This window comes from Rana temporaria, chromosome 9 (genome assembly GCF_905171775.1).
Source record: "Rana temporaria chromosome 9, aRanTem1.1, whole genome shotgun sequence".
Classification (NCBI taxonomy): domain Eukaryota; kingdom Metazoa; phylum Chordata; class Amphibia; order Anura; family Ranidae; genus Rana; species Rana temporaria.
In genome coordinates, this window is record NC_053497.1 from 36,660,637 (window position 1) to 36,680,533 (window position 19,897).

Here is a 19,897-nt window from a genome sequence, read left to right on the forward strand (position 1 = left end):
ATCCCCACTTTATTTTGCGGTTTTGCATGTACGTTTACATGCATTTGCGGTGCATCTGCAGTGCTTTTTTAGGCATTATTTGCTATTTTTTTGTTACTGGTTGTATTTATATGCATTTTCGGTGCATTTACATACTTTTCAATACGCTTACCTGCAAAAAATAAAATAAAAAATGCAGCATGCTGTATTTTCTTTTTATACGCATATGAAAGCACTGCACTGGTGCAAAGTGGGCTCACCAAAATACATCCATTTTTCTAAGATAAAGGTAAATCCTTTACCGTAAAGCCTAGTACACACAATTAAATTATCGGACGAATGATCTTCTGTTTTTTTTGGATGCTAATTTCCATATCGAAAACGAATAGGTTACTAAAGTACGAAAATTTTCGTATGACGGAATAAAAATGTGGAAGTGATGTAATGTGCTGTAGTGTGTTTGTATTGTATCTGTACTGTTTAAACGAAAATCGTACGATGTGGTATCGTATGAGAAAAAATGTTGTCCCTTCAGGAACATTTTGGAAGACAGCTGTGTACTAACGATCAGATTATCGTACAATAGCTTCAAAAGCGGAATTTTTTGTATGATATTTTGATCATGTGTCTTTTGTCGTTATCTTTGCAGGGAGGACAAGGCAGGACGCCATGTTTTGAGTTCCACACAGCTCTTGCCAATTGTTGAGTAAGGCCCCGTACACACGACCGAGTTTCTCAGCAGAATTCAACCAGAAACTCGATCGGAGCCGTATTCTGCCGAGAAACCCGGTCGTCTGTACACTTTTGGCCGAGGAAGCCGACGAGGATCTCGTCGGGCCAAATAGAGAACATGTTCTCTATTTCCTCGTTGTTCAATGGGAAATTTCGGCTCGCCGAGAACCTCGGCGGCTTCACAAGGAACTCGACGAGCAAAACGATGTGTTTTGCCCGTCGAGTTTCTCGGACGTGTGTACGGGGCCTTAGGGATCTGTCCTTTTTTTGGAAATAATTTTGTTTTTGGAAGAATTTTCAGATTAAGGAAAACAAATTACAAACTTTTCGACCATAGAGACGAGAAAAATTGAAGGCGAACAAACAAATAAAATTCTAACAGTGATTGTGATTTTCATTCAGGAATAATTGTACTGAAATTGAATTTAGAATTCAAAACATTGGCATGTTAAACAAGAAATTTTCTGAGTTTTTTATGAAATTGGAAATTCCATAATAGTACTATTGAATGTATTCAGAGAATATTCTGAATTTCTGCATGAACGTTTGATTCTTTTGGTGTATGCCTGACTACAGGCTCACAAGAGCAGTTTATGGAAATTGAATATTTACAATGGAACATCTGTTCATCCGAGAAACACAGAAGATCTTTAGCAGAACCTTGCTGAAAAAATTGCTGTGTAATCAGGGTCTTAAATATTATGACCCTCAAACACTACTTCTCACACAATTTGTATAAAGACCACACTGTGGTATTTTGCCTTGTAGCACACCCCGACAGGTGGAAAATCAGTGTTATGTTTAGAGAACATCAATCATGATTGTCCCGAACTACAAATTAAAACCCTAATCTACAATATATGCTTACTTCAGTAAGTGTACTTCATACCAGATATCCTCAATCTTTGTAACATTGAGGAGCCCTTGAAATAACTCTCTGGTTTCATGGACCACCTACTAATAATTATTATACATACATACTATATATACATACATATTATATATACATACATATGTATGGAAGAGTTTGAGTTTCAAAATCAGAATTTTGAGATTATAAATTTGGGCCATCCTAAAATTTATTAATCACAATTCTGAGTTTCAAAGTCAGAATTCTGAGTGTCAAAGTGAGTATTACGAGTTTCAAAATGAGAATTCTGAGACTAAATGTCAGAATTATCTCAGAATTCTGACATTGAAAATCTGAATTCTGACGTTGAAAATCTGAATTCTGACTTTCAATCTCAGAATTCTGACTTTAAAATTCAGAATTGTGTTTAATTTTTTTAGGATGGCCTTAGGGCTCCTCCGTACATTAGTATAATGGTCACTGGGAAGAATATATTTGTGCCCGTTGGGAAGAATCCCCCCCTTACAGATAGCTAAAAAGATCATTGGTGGCAATGGTTACCTACTCGAGAAACAGAATTTGCCCATTGCTGAAAGAACCCCTAGCAATTTCTGGATGAACCCTAAGATTCCACAGAACCCTGGTTGCCCTGTACCGTCAACACCCTATTGTAATTTGTCAACAGCTTTACTACCTGTTCTGTTCCAATTATTTTTTATCTTCAATAAAATCTAAAACTCAAAGATAATACTCAATGCAAATCTCGAATTTTTAAGTCCTTTTCCACAGGATGGACAATCTTCTGGCATGTCTATTTTTCTTTGAAAAATCAAATGGTTATACACAATAGACATTTGCTGCATCTAGGACCATCATTTTTGATTGTATCAGGAGCTGTTACATAAGTATTTTTTAACATTACTGTTGAGCAGGGGTCTCCAAACATTCTAAACAAAGGGCCGGTTTATTGTCCTTCAGACTCTTGGAGGGCCGGACTTTGGCCAGCGTGAGTAGAAATTTTCCTGGCATCATTGTTGGTGAACATCTGGTATTAGGGGGAGGAATAGTGCCCCATTGCTGGTTTAATAGGGAGTAATAGTGCTCTATTAATTGTGTCAGTGGGAGAAATGGTGCTCCATTGTCGGTGTCAGATGACAGAATAGTGCCATGTATCAGTGGGAGGAATAGTGCCCCAAGGGCCGGATAAAGGCAAGCAAAGGGCCGCATCCGGCCCTCGGGCCGCAGTTTGGAGACCACTGCTGTTGAGCACTGCCTTACGAAGGTGCACCACCATTACCTCATCTAAAGCTAAACATCTCTTGCAGTGACTTCGGAAAGTTGATTGACAGCTGGGCATGTGAGGATTTCTCTGCAATGTTACTGATCCGTTCTACACACCACTGGCTCCATGAACAATCTTTTCACACAATGTAGGCCTGTGGGATATGAGTGTGGCACCAGCTGTTCCTTACATGCGTGGCACAAGAATACCATGACTAAACACTCAATAACCATAAAATTCCGCATATTCTTTGCCTTTTTTTTTAGAAGGCTGGCCAATTGATTGGAAGAGCATATTGACTTCCATGGGAAAGAGATTTGTGTTACTATTAGTTTGCATGTAATTGCAGGCAGGATGTCAATATGACGTAATCATTTCAGCTGCTGGCCTCAAAACATTTGCATGAAGCTGCAGTTGTATTTCAATACAAAGAGGTGAAATAGAATGCAGGTGCTTAATTACAAATAAAAAAAAATTGGTTCATTACCAAAAACTTCTTTGCTTTTGACTCCTTTGCGTAGAAACACAAGGGTCCTCACTGCTACACCTACTCAATTTCACTACAGCCTGTCCCAACAGTTTAACATTTGAGCTGTAGCACCACCTGATGGTGAATCCTGGTATTACATCTAGACCATTCAACAAAGTGCCTGTCTCTTCAAGTTCTACATGCTACAAGGGAAAAATAATTAGTAACTCTAAAAAAGTCCAAGAGCAAGGGAAAATTGTCAACATTGATAGTTTGTACTAAGGCTCAGCTCATACTCTATTCGTAATAGACTAAATGGTTCCCAAAAGGGTTCTCATGAAAACCTAGTTAAAAAACTCAACCAGAAGATCTGTTTTCTTCTGTCATCACTCACACAAATGGATACAGAACCACAGGGAGCCATTAACACTAAGGTGGAGTCCACACCAAGTATGCACATACAGTAATGTACTCATGAATAGAAGAAGCACTTAGGGATTATAAACACACTGTAAGTTAAAATCATATAGTACTTACCATGACCATAAGATACTGCATGTCATTTGTACCCATGTGATAATCATTTTACTCTTTCACTGATAAAAATAAAGATTGTTACAACAAATGTCGATAGTTTTAGCTGATTGAATTGAGGCCCATGTTTAATGTACCTGTAACCAATGGGTGCATGTTGTTTGGTACCTGTGATTTCATGAAGTTTGGACAGTTCTTCAGTGTTTGCACAAGCCATCTGCAGATCGTGTAAGTTTGTGTGCACGGACATAAGAAAAGTGAGAGTTATGACCCGTACACACACGATCCGAAAATCGTACGAAAAATGCCGCTTTCAAAACGATCGTACGATAATCGGATCGTTAGTACAGAGCTTCCGAGAGCCGATCAGAACAGTTCATTCCGATTTTATTCTATCGGACATGCACACATTTTTTTTTCGTACAATGACAGATCGTACGAACTTTGTTTAATCAGTACAGCTGTCGTTCGAAAATGCAATACAAATGCATTACAACACATGACATCACTTCCGATTTTTTATTCTGCCGTACAAGAATTTTCATGACTAGTAAACTCATCAGATTCGACGTAAGATTAGCATACAAAACAAAACGGACGATCATTCGTCTGATAATCGGATCGTGTGTATCGGGCATAAGTGACCATACCCATTACAAAATTCCAAATAAATATCCCCTGCATTAGAAGTAACATATTTATCGCGGTATAACGCGCTCCCGCGTATACCGCGCACACCTAAAGTGGCCCCCAATCCTGTGGAAAAAAAGTTTTTTTGTTTTTTTTTGTACTTACAGTTTTGGTGTCTTGCGCGGCGTCCATCGGCGGCCTCGTCGGGTCCGGCGTCCTTCTGCGGCTTCGGGTGTCCTCTTCGGCGGGTCCGGCGTCCGTCTTCGGCGGGTCGGGTGTCCTCTTCGGCGGGTCGGGTGTCCTCTTCGGCATCCTCGCGTCCTCCCCGCTCGTTTCCCGCGCCGAGTTTGAATACTGCGCCGACATATACAGAGCGCAGTACACTCGTGTATTGTCGCAATGCTCGGCTACCCGCGCTGACGTCCTGTACGTCCAGGACGTGAGCGCGGAAGGAGCCGAGACTGCCCGACTATACCCGAGTGTACTGCGCTCGGTATATGTCGGCGTAGTATTCAAAACTCGGTGCGGGAAAGCGGGTATCGGCGTATACCGCGCACCCACGATTTTGCCCTGATTTTCAGGGCAAAAAAGTGCGCAGTATACGCCGATAAATACGGTATTATATTCACCTCGTTGGCAGCCAGTGTCCCCTACCCTTGCTCCATTCTACAGATGAAACTTCTGTGAAACTCTTCAGCACTCAACACTTCTGGTAGTGTCGGATACCTGTGTGCCCTTGTCTCGTGTTGTGGTTCCATCCTCTGACGCATTGACATATGGGTAGTAGGATGGAATCACAGCGCAAAGCAAGGTACACAGGATCTGATTTTCCTGGAAGCGTTTAGTGTTGTAGAGTCTGATAAAGTAGGCAATGCTGGAACGCAAAAAAACATAATAGACATGAGTCAATAACAAGATGAATATATAAACCATTGGGGGCTTAGGGAACACCTGCTAATTATTATATCTCTAACTAATGGTACATTATCATGATGGTCAATGGGAAGAATTCTCCATACACTGGTGGTCAGTGGGAAGAATGTCCTCCTTACAGATAGCTAAAAGGATCATTGGTGTCAGTGGTTACTTATCGGAGAGGCAGAAGATGCTCATTGCTGAAAGAACCCCTAGCAACTTCTTGAGGAACTCTAGCGTTCCACGGAACCCTGGTTGGGAAAGGCTCATAAAACCTCTTCTGTTTCAAGGAACCTCTACTTTTTTTTAAGCCGTAGACGAGATCACTTCAAGCTGCTGGCAGTTGGATTGCTTTGAGAAGAACAACCACTGTCTAGTGAGTACTTTACTTCTTTTGGGCAGATTCATAAAAAATTGAGCAAATAAAAATGAGTGCTGCTGGCATAGAAACCAATATTTAATTTTATTCTCTTTTCCGCACTAGAGGAATAGAACATTGAGCCCCCATTCACCTTAACCAGGTGACCTGGAGCCATTTGTGGGTGCTTTTGTATGTGTGACATACAGTACAGGAGCAGATTCGCATGTTTTTGGTCGCACGGAAGCACCTGATAAAAATGCGTAAAAACGCTTAGGGCCAGATCCACAGTGAGAGTACGACGGCGTATCTACTGATACGCCGGCGTACTTTCAAATTTCCCGCGTCGTATCTTTAGTTTGAATCCTCAAACCAAGATACGGCGGCATCTGGGTTTGATCCGACAGGCGTACAGCTTTGTACGCCTTCGGATCGTAGATGCAATACTTCGGTGTCCGCTGGGTGGAGTTTGCGTAGTTTTCTGCGTCGGATATGCAAATTAGCTATTTCCGACGATCCACGAACGTACGCGCGGCCGTCGCATTCTCTTACGTCGTCTCTAGTCGGCTTTTTCCGCCGTATAGTTAAAGCTGCTTTTTTGCGGCGTATAGTTATATTTGCCATGTTAAGTATGGCCGTCGAAATTTGAATTTTTTCTTTTTTTTGCGTAAGTCGTCCGTAAATCGGGATGGACGTAAGTCACGTCTAAGTTTAAAAAATCCTTGCGACATCATTTCGCGCAATGCACGGCAGGAAATTTAGAAACGGAGCATGCGCAGTTCATTCGGTGCGGGGACGCGCTTTATTTAAATGAATCACGCCCCCTAATCGCGGATTTGAATTCCGCCGCCAGAGATACACTATGCCGCCGTAACTTACGGCGCAAATTCGTTGTGGATTTGAAACAAAGCCAAGTAAGTTACGGCGGCGTAGCGTATCTCTGATACGCTGCGCCGGTGCCTATCTATGTGGATCTGGCCCTTAATTTTCAGTTGCTGTGAGTAAATCCTAAAAAGCCAAAGCGCGCAATTCAGCCCCTAAGAAGCTCATGCACTTTTTCAAACTTCACGCAAGAGGTGATAGGCAATACAATGCTTAGGTGTGAACTTGGGAATGTTGGGATTCTTCATTTTGAGCATTGTTGCGCTTTGGAATTGCATGACAAAGTGCTCATGTGTGAATGTAAATGCTTCATACTGCAGCAAACAACTTTTTGATTCCCATGTGCACGTGCAAAACTTTTTACTTTAGTATTTTAAAATGTAGCAATTTTGTTTAACTTATAAATACTCTACAGGTACTTTGACATATTTGATTTGGGATACCGTCTTCACGTTAGTTTAGGTGAACATTTCAGCCAACAAGATATCTTATAGAAAGTAAGACCCAGTTCACACTGGGGCGACTCGTCACAGCCGCCTGACAAGTCGCGTCCCATTGTAGTCAATAGAACCGTTCTAATAGGAACGACGCAAGTCGCTCCGACTTAGAAAAAGGTTCTTGTACGACTTAGGGGGCGACTCGGGGCGATTTGCATTGACTTCTATACAGAAGTTATTTTGCAAGTCGCCTTGGAAGTGGTCTTCAGGTCGCCTGGTCGAGTCACCCCGGAAGTCGTGCCACCCCTGTGTGAACCGGCACTAAGAAAGTTTCTTGTCAATCAAATGTTTAGAACCTTCATACACTTTTAACAAGTATGGGGAATAAGTCTACGCACTTTTTGGGCTTCTGACACACGCAGTAGAGGTTACCAGCTGTTTAAAGTAGAAAATAATACGATAACACTGACAAAGCACTAAAGCAGGATGTTGTCCCTTCTCTAAAAGCTGACAGAAGGGAAGGAGAGAGTTAAAGTTCAGAGTCCATTGTGCAGGACAGAAACAGCAGATCCTCAATGCAGCCTTCAGGGTGGAGCAGAGCTGCAAGCTTTAACTCCTCCATTACCCTGTCCTAGCTTAGAGGGAGCAGTGTTTGTGTGAGCCAACTTTACAGAGCACAATCCCTTTTTTCCATTTCTATGCAAAAGCGTCCTGTGAGAGGCACAGCTCTCTATCCCACCCCCCAGAGCTCCCCTCCTCCCTTTGCTTTCACCTCCCCCAACCGCTTCAAATCCTTTAGTCCTCTTCATCTCTCCACATTGATTATCCAAGCCTGTCTACAGCTCCTCCCTCTCCTGATCCCAGCTCTCAGCCTGCTGAGTTCCCAGGAGTGCAGGGGTGTCTTTTTCACAAAGAGGGAGGGGGATAGAAAAAAAAAAAGCCCTTTTTAAAAAGTCTTCTCTGCCTTCCTGGTCAGAATACCTGTGCAGACCTGGCAAGGTGGACACCCTTTAACCAGAGGACCATGCCCCCTCAAGACCTGTCCATGGAGTACACGTCACACTTTGCACCCCCTGTGCCACCACACAATCCTAAGCCTCTACCTACAGATGGGTGTCAAGAGAGGAACCTGAAATGCGTGCTTCTGGGAGATGGTGCGGTGGGCAAGACCAGCCTTCTGGTCAGCTACACCACCAATGGCTACCCGACTCGATACATTCCTACGGCGTTCGATGACTTCTCAGGTAGGTTCACTCTTGACTGTATTGTGGTGGAAATGATCAAGTTGACTTAATAGGTAAAAATTAGGTGTTTCCTATCCTTGTATCCGATTTAAATGATCTCTCCCTTGGAGGTACTGGTTTTCACCAACAAGCGCAAAACTGGGGTTAAATACATTTTAATATTTAGTGTTTGATTTCTTGAATGCAAACGTAATGATTCAGTAACAAAAAACACTGCTACAGAGTAAAAATTGAAAATTTCAGTTACATTTTTTAGTTTGTTGGTAAATCATTCTCTCCAGGTGGTAGCTTCTGAGAAAGATTTGTAATATGGGAGAGCAACTTGCAATCTAAGGAATATCTTCTCCTGTTTCATGTTCAAATGATCGGGATTCGGGAACAATACCGGATTAATCAAACCAGTGACCCAAAATGCTACCTTTATTTGTTCACTCCCAAATTCCGAGAATTGTGAAAAAGTGAAAAGTGTGTTCATTTTGTTTGAAAAATAGGCCCTGTGTATAGTCCGGCATATCCCAGTTGGGTAAGCTTTCCATTGGGTTTAAAGTATTAGATTTAATCTGCATCTTAACCACATTGACAACTGGACACAAGTCAAGTTTCCCAAGTTTGTCAGTGATCTTTTACGAATGCTCACGCTCCATACATGGCCAGGTTGTTGTGTTAGATCCTTCAAACCATCTGTAAATACATATGCACGTATACTGAAACAATCTGGTCGCTCGATTCACGTCTGGTGACCCATTGTGTATGCAATATATTTGGGTCCCAAAGATTATTTATTTGCATTTAACCTGTTTGCTGGCTTTGCTATATTCTGATTACTAGGTCAGGCTAAGTTACCTGTTCTGGATACTTGTGATTGTAGCCGTATTAGTGCAATTGTGATAGAGAAAATTGAGTACTGTCAGTGATACTTTTTTTATTTGCACTAACATACAATTTTTCAGGGCAAAATGTCCTGAAAAATAAATTTTTAGTGCAAATAAAAAAAGTATCACGGACAGTACTCAATTTTCTGGATACTTGAGAAAGTGATCCGATATTGGGGTTATTGTAAGTCGCCCCTGGGGGGAATTCTTGTTTCTACGATTCTGCTAACCAAGAATGTATCTTTAAGGCTAATATTTTTTGTAACTGGTTCGGACTAGATCTTATGTAACTTGCCATAGCGTCGCACATCACAGCTCTGCCCATGCAAATGCTGTATTTTTTTTAGCCCTTATCTAGATAATATTCATGTGCCCGTAATAACAATTTTACTATAGTTTCTGTGTTATTACATTTATAACATGGCGTGGTGTCATTTTACTTCATTGTCTCAGCAATATAGTGTTACATAATGGTTTTATAACCCCATCACTTTATTATATTGCTTGGTTTTACTGGTTTGTCCATGGAGGAAGTAAAGAGTAATTCATGCACAATGCAGCACTCTGTCTGTATGCAGATCCAGGGTCCACAATGAAAGGTCATGTCCTGCCAACTCCTCCCCAGGGCAAACAGAATGACATCATTTTCCAATCAGCAGTATACAACAGCCCAGGGTGATGGGGCCCCCGCTACACAGGGGGCACTAATCCTATGTATGTTAATGTTTTCTTTTTTCTTTCTTGCAGCTCTGGTGCAAGTTGACAACACCCCAGTGAAGCTGCAGCTGTGTGATACCGCAGGCCAGGTAAGAGTTCAGTCAAGCTAGGAATGTCATGTATATGGGGATAGCTCGGTTCTACGGCTCATAGTTCTGTGTTAGTGCGTCACCCTGCAGAGGAGGGAGGGGCACGCCAAACTTGACACAGTTCTTCTAAGCTTGGGTATGTCAGGTACGGTGTGGTTTAGCAGTGCAGGTACGGAGCAAGCAGACTCCATGTTTCATGGTTCCCTTCTATTGCTGTCACCCTGCAGTGGGACAAGTAGACTCCAGGCCTCATAGCTTTCTTTTGTTTGTATCTCCCTGCAGTAGGAGGGACAGATTCCACATCTCCTAATTCTCTTATATCTAAACCACCCTGCAGAGGTGCACACTCCATACCACATAGAGCCCTTCCATCTGTGTCCCCCTGCAAAGGGAGGTGCATACTCCATGTCACATAGATCTTCTCATCTGTGTCCCCCTGCAGAGGGAGGCGCATACTCCATGTCACATAGATCCTCCCATCTATGTCCCCCCTGTAATGGAAATGACAGACTCCATGTTGTATAGATCCCTTCCGTCTGTCACCCTGCAGTGGGAGGGACAGACTGCCTATCTCATAGCTCTCTTGTATTTCATGTTACCCTTCAAAGTGACATGCTGTCCTAGATTAAAATATAAACAATAAATCCTGGCGTATAATTTACATTTTATTGTTCCCTGCTGCCACTGTCACTCTGGGTGGTAGGGTCCATATCGAAGGGTTTGCTGGGAGGAAACAATGCCACTGTGCTAATACCAGCACATCGCACATCGTTTACTTTTTTGTTAGACTGTTATGGTACAGATCTGTTAGCGAAAGAATTGTGGGAATAAATCGATTGCATTGCACCACATTGTACTGAAAAAAGTGCTGCAAGTATTGTTTTTTCAGCCCACTTTGTGAACTGGCCTCATAGGGAACAAGGCTTTCTGTCTTGTCCTGCATTGGGACTAGACAAGGCTGCTCAGTGCAGTCCCAATGCACCCTGTCTACGTCACATTATAGTGGAAGGGGAAAAAACACATTTCTCATAGCTCCCTTCTTTTTGTGTCACCCTGTGGTGGGACGGTCCGGGTTCCATGTCTCAAAGCAACCAACTGTTTGTGTCACCCTGTAGTAGAATGGTCAGGTTCCAAGTCTCAAAGCACCCAACTATCTGTATCACCCTGTAGTGGGAGGGTCAGGTTCCAAGTCTCTAAGCGCCCAACTGTCTGTACCACCCTGTAGCAGGAGGGTCAGGTTCCAAGTCTCAAAGCACTCAACTATCTGAGTCACCCTGTAGCGGGAGGGTCAGGTTTCAAGTCTCTAAGCGCCCAACTGTCTGTACCACCCTGTAGCGGGAGGGTCAGGTTCCAAGTCTCAAAGCACCCAACTATCTGTATCACCCTGTAGCGGGAGGGTCAGGTTCCAAGTCTCTAAGCACCCAACTGTCTGTACCACCCTGTAGCGGGAGGGTCAGGTTCCAAGTCTCAAAGCACTCAACTATCTGTGTCACCCTGTAGTGGGAGGGTCAGGTTCCAAGTTTCAAAGCACCCAAGTAGTGTCTGTCACCCTGTAGTGGGAGGGTCAGGTTCCATGTCTCATAGCTCCCTTTTTTCTGTTTCACCCTGCAGTGGAAGCATCAGACTCCATGTCTCATAGCTCCCTTCTGTCAGTGTCACCCTGTAGAGGAAGGGACAGTCTCCCTGTCTCATAGTCCACTTCTGACTGTGTCACCCTGTAGTTAGCGAGTCAGGTTCCATGCCTCATAGCTCTTTTCTGTCTGCGTCACCCAGTAGTGGAAGGAACAGATTCTCTACACCCCTCAGTCACGTGGCCCTGTAGTGAAAGCAACAGATTCCATTTTGCATAGCTCCCTTCTGTCTGTGTTACCCTGTAATGGATGGTCAGTTCTATATCTCATAGCTTTCTTCTGTCTGTAATATTCTGCACTAATAGGAACAAAACCCATTTGTTTCTTTCTAGCGTCCACTTTTCTCTACGGTTTCAAAGAACAGAAATAAATGTAATCTTTTCTACTTTTCCAGGATGAATTTGACAAGCTGCGCCACTTTTGTTACCCAAAAACCGACGTCGTCATCCTGTGCTTCAGCGTGGTCAGCCCATCGTCCTTTCAGAATATATCAGAAAAGTGGATTTCTGAGATCCAGTGTCACTGCCCCAATGTGCCAGTCGTTTTAGTGGGTACTCAGTGTGACCTTCGGGAGGACGTCAAAATCATGATCCAGCTGGCACGGTACCGGGAAAAACCTGTACCCCTATCCTCTGCCAAAGCCCTTGCTGAGAAAATCGGGGCTGTGGGTTATGTTGAATGCTCCGCTCTTACTCAAAAGAATCTGAAAGAGGTGTTTGACATGGCCATCTTTTCTGCCCTCCGTTTTTCTGACCTTCAAAACCAGAGGGAGAGAAAAGTGGCCGCTACTGCCAGCAAAATGAAAACGCTATCCAAAGCTTGGTGGAAAAAGTATGTGTGTGTATAGACTCTGAGCCATTTTCTTGACTCGCAGCCAAGTGCCTTATGACAAGAGCTAGCACTCAAGACCAAACAAGAGGCCATTCCTGGACTAATGTTCTCAAATTCCCAGGTGCATTAAAATGAGGTGGGGCACGGACTGAACAAATCACAAAGCCCTTGGGAGAGACTGTACCTGGGCACTACACTAACCTACATAACGACCTTCTGACATTCATTCTTTGAGGGATATATCCAAATTGCACCTATGTTTACACTGGATAAGATTCCGAGATGAAATAGGTCAGAAAGAAGCTTGGTGACCAGGATGGTGCCTATACAGGACTAATATAATGATTATTTTGATAAGCTGCCTTCTGATGGTGGCTGAATTTCTTAAATAGCTTCTGTTTTAAGGAGCGTGCAAAAAATTGGCTTCTAATACTATGTATTAGCATTGACACCTGTGTCTGTGAGCTAAAGGATGACTTGACCACTTGTACTGTTTAAACCAAGTAGACTGCTTGGCCAACCTAAGACTCTGCAGCTGCTGTGAAACTGCAAATCATGACCTGCTGGGACTTGTTGTTCTGTAGCAGTGAAGGAGGCTAGGCTTACTCAAATCTTTTTCAGTCGCTTCTTCCATAGATATAAGTGTGCGGTCATCCTTTGCCATAACACATCCGATTCCTGTTTCTATCCGTCTCTTTAATGAAGCTTTAAAAGCATTTGTTTGGGACAAAAATTATCTCATTTCATGTGATTCTGTTTTCAAATAAAATCACTTTTTGTAAATGAAAGTACTGTCTGGTCTTTGCTGTCACGGTGAACTAATACATACTGGCTAGAAAAATTCTTAGCAAATTAATAAACAGGCTTAGTGCAATTGAAAAGTGGTCAGCTATGTGCTCTTATAGCGTTGGGGACCTGGGTCTTGATGTCCACCAAGGACACCATGTGAAAGCTGCTTGTATGTGCTTTTTCTGTGTGTGTGTTCTCCAGTTGCGCAGATTTCCTTCCACAAACATAACCAATTCTCCCAGGCTTCAGATATGGGGAAAAAAGGAACACCTTTAAATACGTAATATATAGGCAATAGCCATAACCCTCCTACACCCCACAATTAAGTAGGCCACGTATAGTAGAAGTTCAAATCCTAACTATACTTAAATCTGCTCCCTTTCGAAGCCTATTCTAACTACCCTGTGAAAGGAAAGATATCTATACTTACCTATACTGAGGTTGCTCTGGTCCGGTCACACGATCTCTCCAAAGGCCAGTTTTAGTGAAGAGGAGAGATCGCCGACAACAACTGCCCATAGACTTAGTATGGGGAATCCATTGCTTGCTGTCCCTCTTCTACATTGAAGCTGGCGCTGGAAGCCGATCATGTGACCGGAGTGCCCTCGTCATAGGTAAGTATTGACATCTTTTCATTACAGGGTAGTTAAATAGACTTAGAATAGGGGTGGGAGCAGGTTTAAATATAATTAGAATTTGCCGGGACTTCCAATTTAAAGCTGTAGAATGATCACTTAAACCCTAGGAAAATATGCAAACTCTCGGCGGTTGGCCTTGGCGCAGAGCGGCCGTGTATTTGCGTACCAATAAGCAGACACAGCTGTGCCGAGCGCGAGCCCTGCGCGCTCCTGGCACAGTTACTGGTGGCTAATGGAAAGCTCCCATTTCTTCTTGCGATCAGGAGCTATCTGATCATGTGATCACTGTGACAGCCAATCATGGTAGTTACATGATCATAAACCCCGCCCCGCCTCCTGGCATCTAAAACCCCTTAAAGGGGCCCGGGAGGTGCCGGCGCAAAAAGGTTAAAGGGTATGGAAACCCTAACAATTAATTTCTTAGGCCCCGTACACATGTCCGAGAAACTCGACGAGCAAAACACATCGTTTTGCTCGTCGAGTTCCTTGTGAAGCCGCCGAGGATCTCGGCGAGCCAAGTTTCCCCATTGACTAACGAGAAAATAGAGAACATGTTCTCTATTTGGCTCGACGAGTTCCTCGTCGGCTTCCTCGGCCAAAAGTGTACACACGACCGGGTTTCTCGGCAGAATTCGGCTCTGATTGAGTTTCTGGCTGAATTCTGCTGAGAAACTCGGTCGTGTGTACGGGGCCTAATACTTTGTCTATTTTGGTCCGTTAGAAAACCACCGAAAGTATTTTGTTATATCTGTTCAATAAGCGCAAAAAAAAAATACCAGTTGACCTTGCTAGAAATCTAATGAACTAATAGCTTCCTGTGCTACAGTCTTACCAGTCATCTCTTGAGAACTACAGAGCCCCTCCCATCTATTTTATAGAGATGTGGAAAGGGAGAGGTTTCTGTAGTTCTCTCCTTGGGTGAGATCACTGCTTCTCAATAGATACAGTACAGTAAGTAACCTCTGTCAAACTAGGGAAGGAAGTGAGTTTAGTGGAGGGATCACCAGGTGCTAATGACGTAAAGAACTAAAAAAAAAAAACAATAAATGCAGCCACCACATCTAAAGTCTGGTAAGCTACAATATACTGTATTATTATTATTGTATTATTATGCAGGATTTGTATAGTGCCAAGAGTTTGCGTAGCACTTTACATAGTGAGGGCATACAGTACAGTTGCATTACAATTCAATACATTCTTACCGTAAAGAGCTTACAATCTGAAAGAGAGGGTTCAAGTGATACAAAAGGTAATATCTATGGGGCAAGAGCTGATTACATTATTGTTCTTGAGTACTTTCCACCCACCTCAACTTTACCTTTAGATTTTATCTAATTCATATTAGAGTTTTAAAGCAATCAATAGAATAACCTGAGATATATATGAGAGGTTTACCACTTTAAAGACTATGGCAATTAAATATAACATTTATTGACAGATTTTTACACCACAAGTAAAACAAGTTGGGAAAGTTGGGAGATATAAAATGTCTCATAGTTATACAAAAAGGTTGATGGGACATTAGGGGTGCTTGAAATAGACAATTACACTACATACAGTATATAAAAGAATGACAATTTATTAAATGAAAACATTAAAATTTTCATAAAAAAAAAAAGGCGGGAAATGATCTTAATTTTTCAGCTGTACTATAAGTGAGTGTTCTTCAATGGATGTGGTGGCAATTATAGGTCATCACTTACCCACCTTACCACATCTCATAGTTGTAGATCTAAAATCCGTTTAAGCAAAGATAGAAATCTGTACACACAAGTGGAATTTCTGTCGGGAAAAAAGTTGGATGTTTTTTCTGACAGAATTCTGCTCAAGCTTGGCTTGCATACACACGGTCACACAAAAGTTCTCAGAACTGTCGAGCGTTAAAGCGGGGGTTCACCCTAAAAGAAAAACATTTCTACCATGCCATCCAGCATACTAGCGCGAGCTACAGTATGCCTTTATTTAATTTTTTTTTGCGCCATACTCACAGTTTAATCCCATAGTTACGTTTCAGCGGGGAGTAGGCGTTCCTATGCAGAGGGGAACATGATTGACGGCCGGCTATGGCGCGTCACGCTTCCCGAAAATAGCCGAAATAGGACTTGGCTCTTCACGGCGTCTGCACAGTCAGCTCCTAGTCTGTGCGCAGGCGCCGTATAGCGCTGTGAAGAGCCGAGTCCTACTCCGGCTATTTTCGGAAAGCGTGACGCGCCATAGACGGCCGTCAATCATGTTCCCCTCTGCATAGGAACGCCTACTCCCCGCGGGGAGTCTGAAACGTAACTACGGGATTAAACTGAGTACGGCGCAAAAAAATAAAAATAAAGGCATACTGTAGCTCACGCTAGTATGCTGGATTTCATGGTGGAAGTTTTTTAGGGTGAACCACCGCTTTAAGAAAGCAGTGACGTACAACACTACGACGAGCCGAGAAAAAGAAGTTCAATGCTTCAGAGCATGCGTCTAATTGTTTCCCAGCATGCGTGTTTTTTTCCCCGTTCCATACAGACAAACGGATTTTCCGATAGGAATTTTTACCGTCGGAAAAATTGAGAACCTGCTCTCAAACTTTTGCTGGCGGAAATTCCGACAGCAAAAGTCTGATGGAGCATACACACGGTCGGAATTTCCAATGAAAAGCTCACATCAGATTCCGCTCGTGTGTATGAGGCATTTAGTTTTTATGTGTTTTAGCGTTGGGAAGGAAAGCTGGGAGAGATCCTTGCTGTAGCGCACCACAAATGCATGCCAAAAGCCTTGGGAATATTTAAAAAGCACTTGTGGCATGCTTTCATTGACTTGAATGGAGGCATTTGGCAAGCTTTGCAAGTTATAAAACCTGACAAATGTTGCAGGCAAAATTCAGGCAATGTGATGCAAACGTGTTGCGTGTACTAGAGACCATTCACTATTGATGTAAAGAACAGGCATTTGCTTTACAAAACATTCATTACGTGCAGAAAAAGTCTGTTCTTTACGCTTGTATGAACAAGTCTTGGGGACATTTGATGGCAAGCGCCTTTTATCTTTCACTTCCTGCCGGCTAAGTCACTGCCTTGGAACAAGCTTGTACATATCGGAGATGCCGATGCATATTCTAGGAACACGCTTGGTCCATGTAAGTGACTTACTAAGTAGGGAGCAGGATGCAAGCCTTGGGGCTCACACCTTCAAAAAACAAGTCAGAAATAGCAGCTCCTATATTTTTATTCTGCAATATTCCACCATTCACACTTGTGTCACACTGTTCATGTACATAGTAAAGAGCTAATGATGAAAGATGGGCTTTAACGCCCAGCCACCGCACGTATGCATTCATGGCGACAGGCAGGGCTCAAGTCCTGCGGGAACGCGTGGGAACGGAGTTCCTGCACTTTTTTCACAGCAGGAACTCCGTTCCCTTTGCAGGACTAGAGCAGCCGAGAGCAGCCGTGACGCCCGAGCTAATCTTTCACTAAGCGGCGATGCCCAGCTCGAGTCACTGCAGGGGCAGGCGAACCTTAGTAATCCTTTGTTACTGGCCGCTTCCCGTATATGGATTCATCGGGTATTCCGTCACTTCCTCGATGCCGCAATGTCTCCTGGGAGCTTTTGTCATTGTTCCCGGGAGACATTGCAGAGGTCTGTCGCGAGTTATCGTGGGATTTAGAAAGAACTTGGATTACTATGGTACAGTGGATCGAAAAAAAAAAACATGCGGTTTAGTAATTATGCATATGAGCGTATAATTTTTATTTTTTTTTTGTTTGGTGGGGGAGTGGATCTTTGGTGGGAGTTCCCACACTTTTTTTCCCAGGACTTGACCCCTGGCGACAGGAGATTGTGTGCTAAGAGCGTGCTCCCAGCACACTGATGGAGCTGTCAAAGCTTCTGATCAGGACAGGCTCCCAACCATGTGACCAATGTAAGAGCCAATCACAGTGGCTGTCAGACTATCCAAACAGGGATTACATCTGATAGGATATAGCCGCCATTCGGCCAAACAATTTTCTGCCCAACTTATCTTAGATCAACCAATGTCAGGCAGAAGGATGCCCACAGGACCATCCTCGGCTTGAATTTTGTTCAGTTCATTAAGACCACCCGCAATTGTTCCACAGAGAGACAGAACGATAATCTGCCAATGTACACAAAACAGATCCCCGTTCTGACAGGGGAGTAGAGAGAGATCGTCCCTAGGGAGTGTTAACTCCTTTCCTGCCAGTGTAATTTATACAGTAATCAGTGGCTATTTTTAACTCTGATCACTATAATAATGTCACTGGTCCCAAAAAAAGTCTGATCTGTCTACCGCAATCCTGCTAAAAATCGTTGATCACCGGGATAACTAGTACAAAAAAAAAAAATGCCCTATTTTGTAGACGCTATAACCCTTTGCGCAAACCAAGCAATATACGCCTATTGTGTTTTATTTTTTACCAAAAAAATGTATAAGAATACATATTGGCCTAAACTGATGAAGACATTTTTGGGGGAGGATATTTATTATAGCAAAATGTAAAAAATATAGTTTTCTTTTTCAAAATTGTCAGCTTTTTTTTGTTTATAGCGCAAAAAATAAAAAAAACTCAGAGGTGATCAAATACCACCAGATGAAATCTCTATTTGTGGGAAAAAAGGACATACATTTTGTATGGGGACAACGTCGCACAACCGTGCAATTGCCAGTTAAAACGATGCAGTGCCGTATAGCAAAAAAAAATTGGAAGAAATCCCGACCGCCAAGAACGCAGTGATGTACAACACTACGATGAGCGGATTTGCATACAGACGATCAGAATTTCCGTCAAGAACTTTTCCCGTCGGAAAATTTGAGAACCAGCTCTCAAATTTTTGCTGTCGGAAATTCCGACAGAAAATGTCCGATGGGGCCTACACACGGTCAGAATTTCTGACCAAAAGGTCACATCAAACTTTTCTTGTCAGAAATTCCAATCGTGTGTATGCGGGGCATTAGAAGTGATGGCTGTATTCGTTTCCATTTTTAATCTTTCTTTCTTCTATTTTTTATCTGGTGATCTGGCCAGTAAGTCTGTTTTTCACAAGCTCTCCAGCAGAATGTATCAGTTTAAGTGGATGAGACAAACCACTTAAAGCGGGAGTTCACCCGAAAAACAATTTTTAACATTAGATTGAGGCTCATTTTGTCTAGGGGAATCGGGTGTTTTTTTAAAAATCGAAGCAGTACTTACCGTTTTAGAGATAGATGTTCTCCGCCGCTTCCGGGTAGGGTCTTCGGGACTGGGCGTTCCTATTTAATTGACAGGCTTCCGACGGTCGCATACAGCGCGTCACGAGTTGCCGAAAGAAGCCGAACGTTGGTGCGGCTCTATACGGCGCCTGCGCACCGACGTTCGACTTCTTTCGGAAAATCGTGACGCACTGTATGCGACCGTCGGAAGTCTGTCGGAAGCCTGTCAATCAAATAGGAACGCCCAGTCCCGCAGCCCATACCCGAAAGCGGCGGAGATCTATTTCTAAAACGGTAAGTACTGCTTCGATTTAAAAAAAACACCCGATTTCCCTTTACAAAATGAGCCTCAATCTAATGTTAAAAATTGAGTTTTCGGGTGAACCTCCACTTTAACACTGGCAGGGGTGTTTAAAATGATCAGCTTTTATTTAGGTAATCGGGTAGGGGGGACCTTATATCAGAAAAACCCATGGCACCATCCCTTCTATAGAAAACATTTATAGAGAGAGAAAGTCCCCATTATTCAGTCCTCACAAGGAGAAACAATTGGAAAAAAGGATTTTGAAGGTTCCTGGCAACTAATGCATACAAAATACCATTTAAAATGTATCCAAATTCTTTATCAATACAAATTTAAAAATGATACAACATAATTATACTCAGCGCTGCTCCTAAATATGCAAGTAAATAAATAAATATGTAAACAATAATATATTAAATTGCTATGCAAACATATAAGTGCCACTCCGTGCGCCCCTCCTGGGTCCCCACTCGCCTGCAGTACGCTTTGGATATGCAAGGTCTTTATTCTACATCAATAGTTG

General features: G+C 42.8%; 1 protein-coding gene across 1 annotated transcript; it reads left to right on the plus strand.

The window, feature by feature from the left end:
* Nucleotides 1-7,861: 7,861 nt before the first annotated feature.
* LOC120913312 (rho-related GTP-binding protein RhoU-like) lies at nt 7,862-13,240 on the plus strand. Its single transcript, XM_040323177.1, has 3 exons — nt 7,862-8,312; nt 9,932-9,990; nt 12,016-13,240. Exons 1-3 carry the CDS (start codon nt 8,093-8,095, stop codon nt 12,466-12,468), a joined length of 732 nt encoding a protein of 243 aa, XP_040179111.1. The 5' UTR covers nt 7,862-8,092; the 3' UTR covers nt 12,469-13,240.
* Nucleotides 13,241-19,897: the final 6,657 nt, after the last annotated feature.

Bases quoted from the DNA above. Each gene is read 5' to 3' on its own strand.
- LOC120913312 (XM_040323177.1), top strand. From the start codon at position 8,093: ATGCCCCCTCAAGACCTGTCCATGGAGTACACGTCACACTTTGCACCC. The intron at 8,313-9,931 runs GTAGGTTCACTC...TCTTTCTTGCAG, and splicing joins GGCGTTCGATGACTTCTCAG to CTCTGGTGCAAGTTGACAAC. The intron at 9,991-12,015 runs GTAAGAGTTCAG...CTACTTTTCCAG, and splicing joins TGTGTGATACCGCAGGCCAG to GATGAATTTGACAAGCTGCG.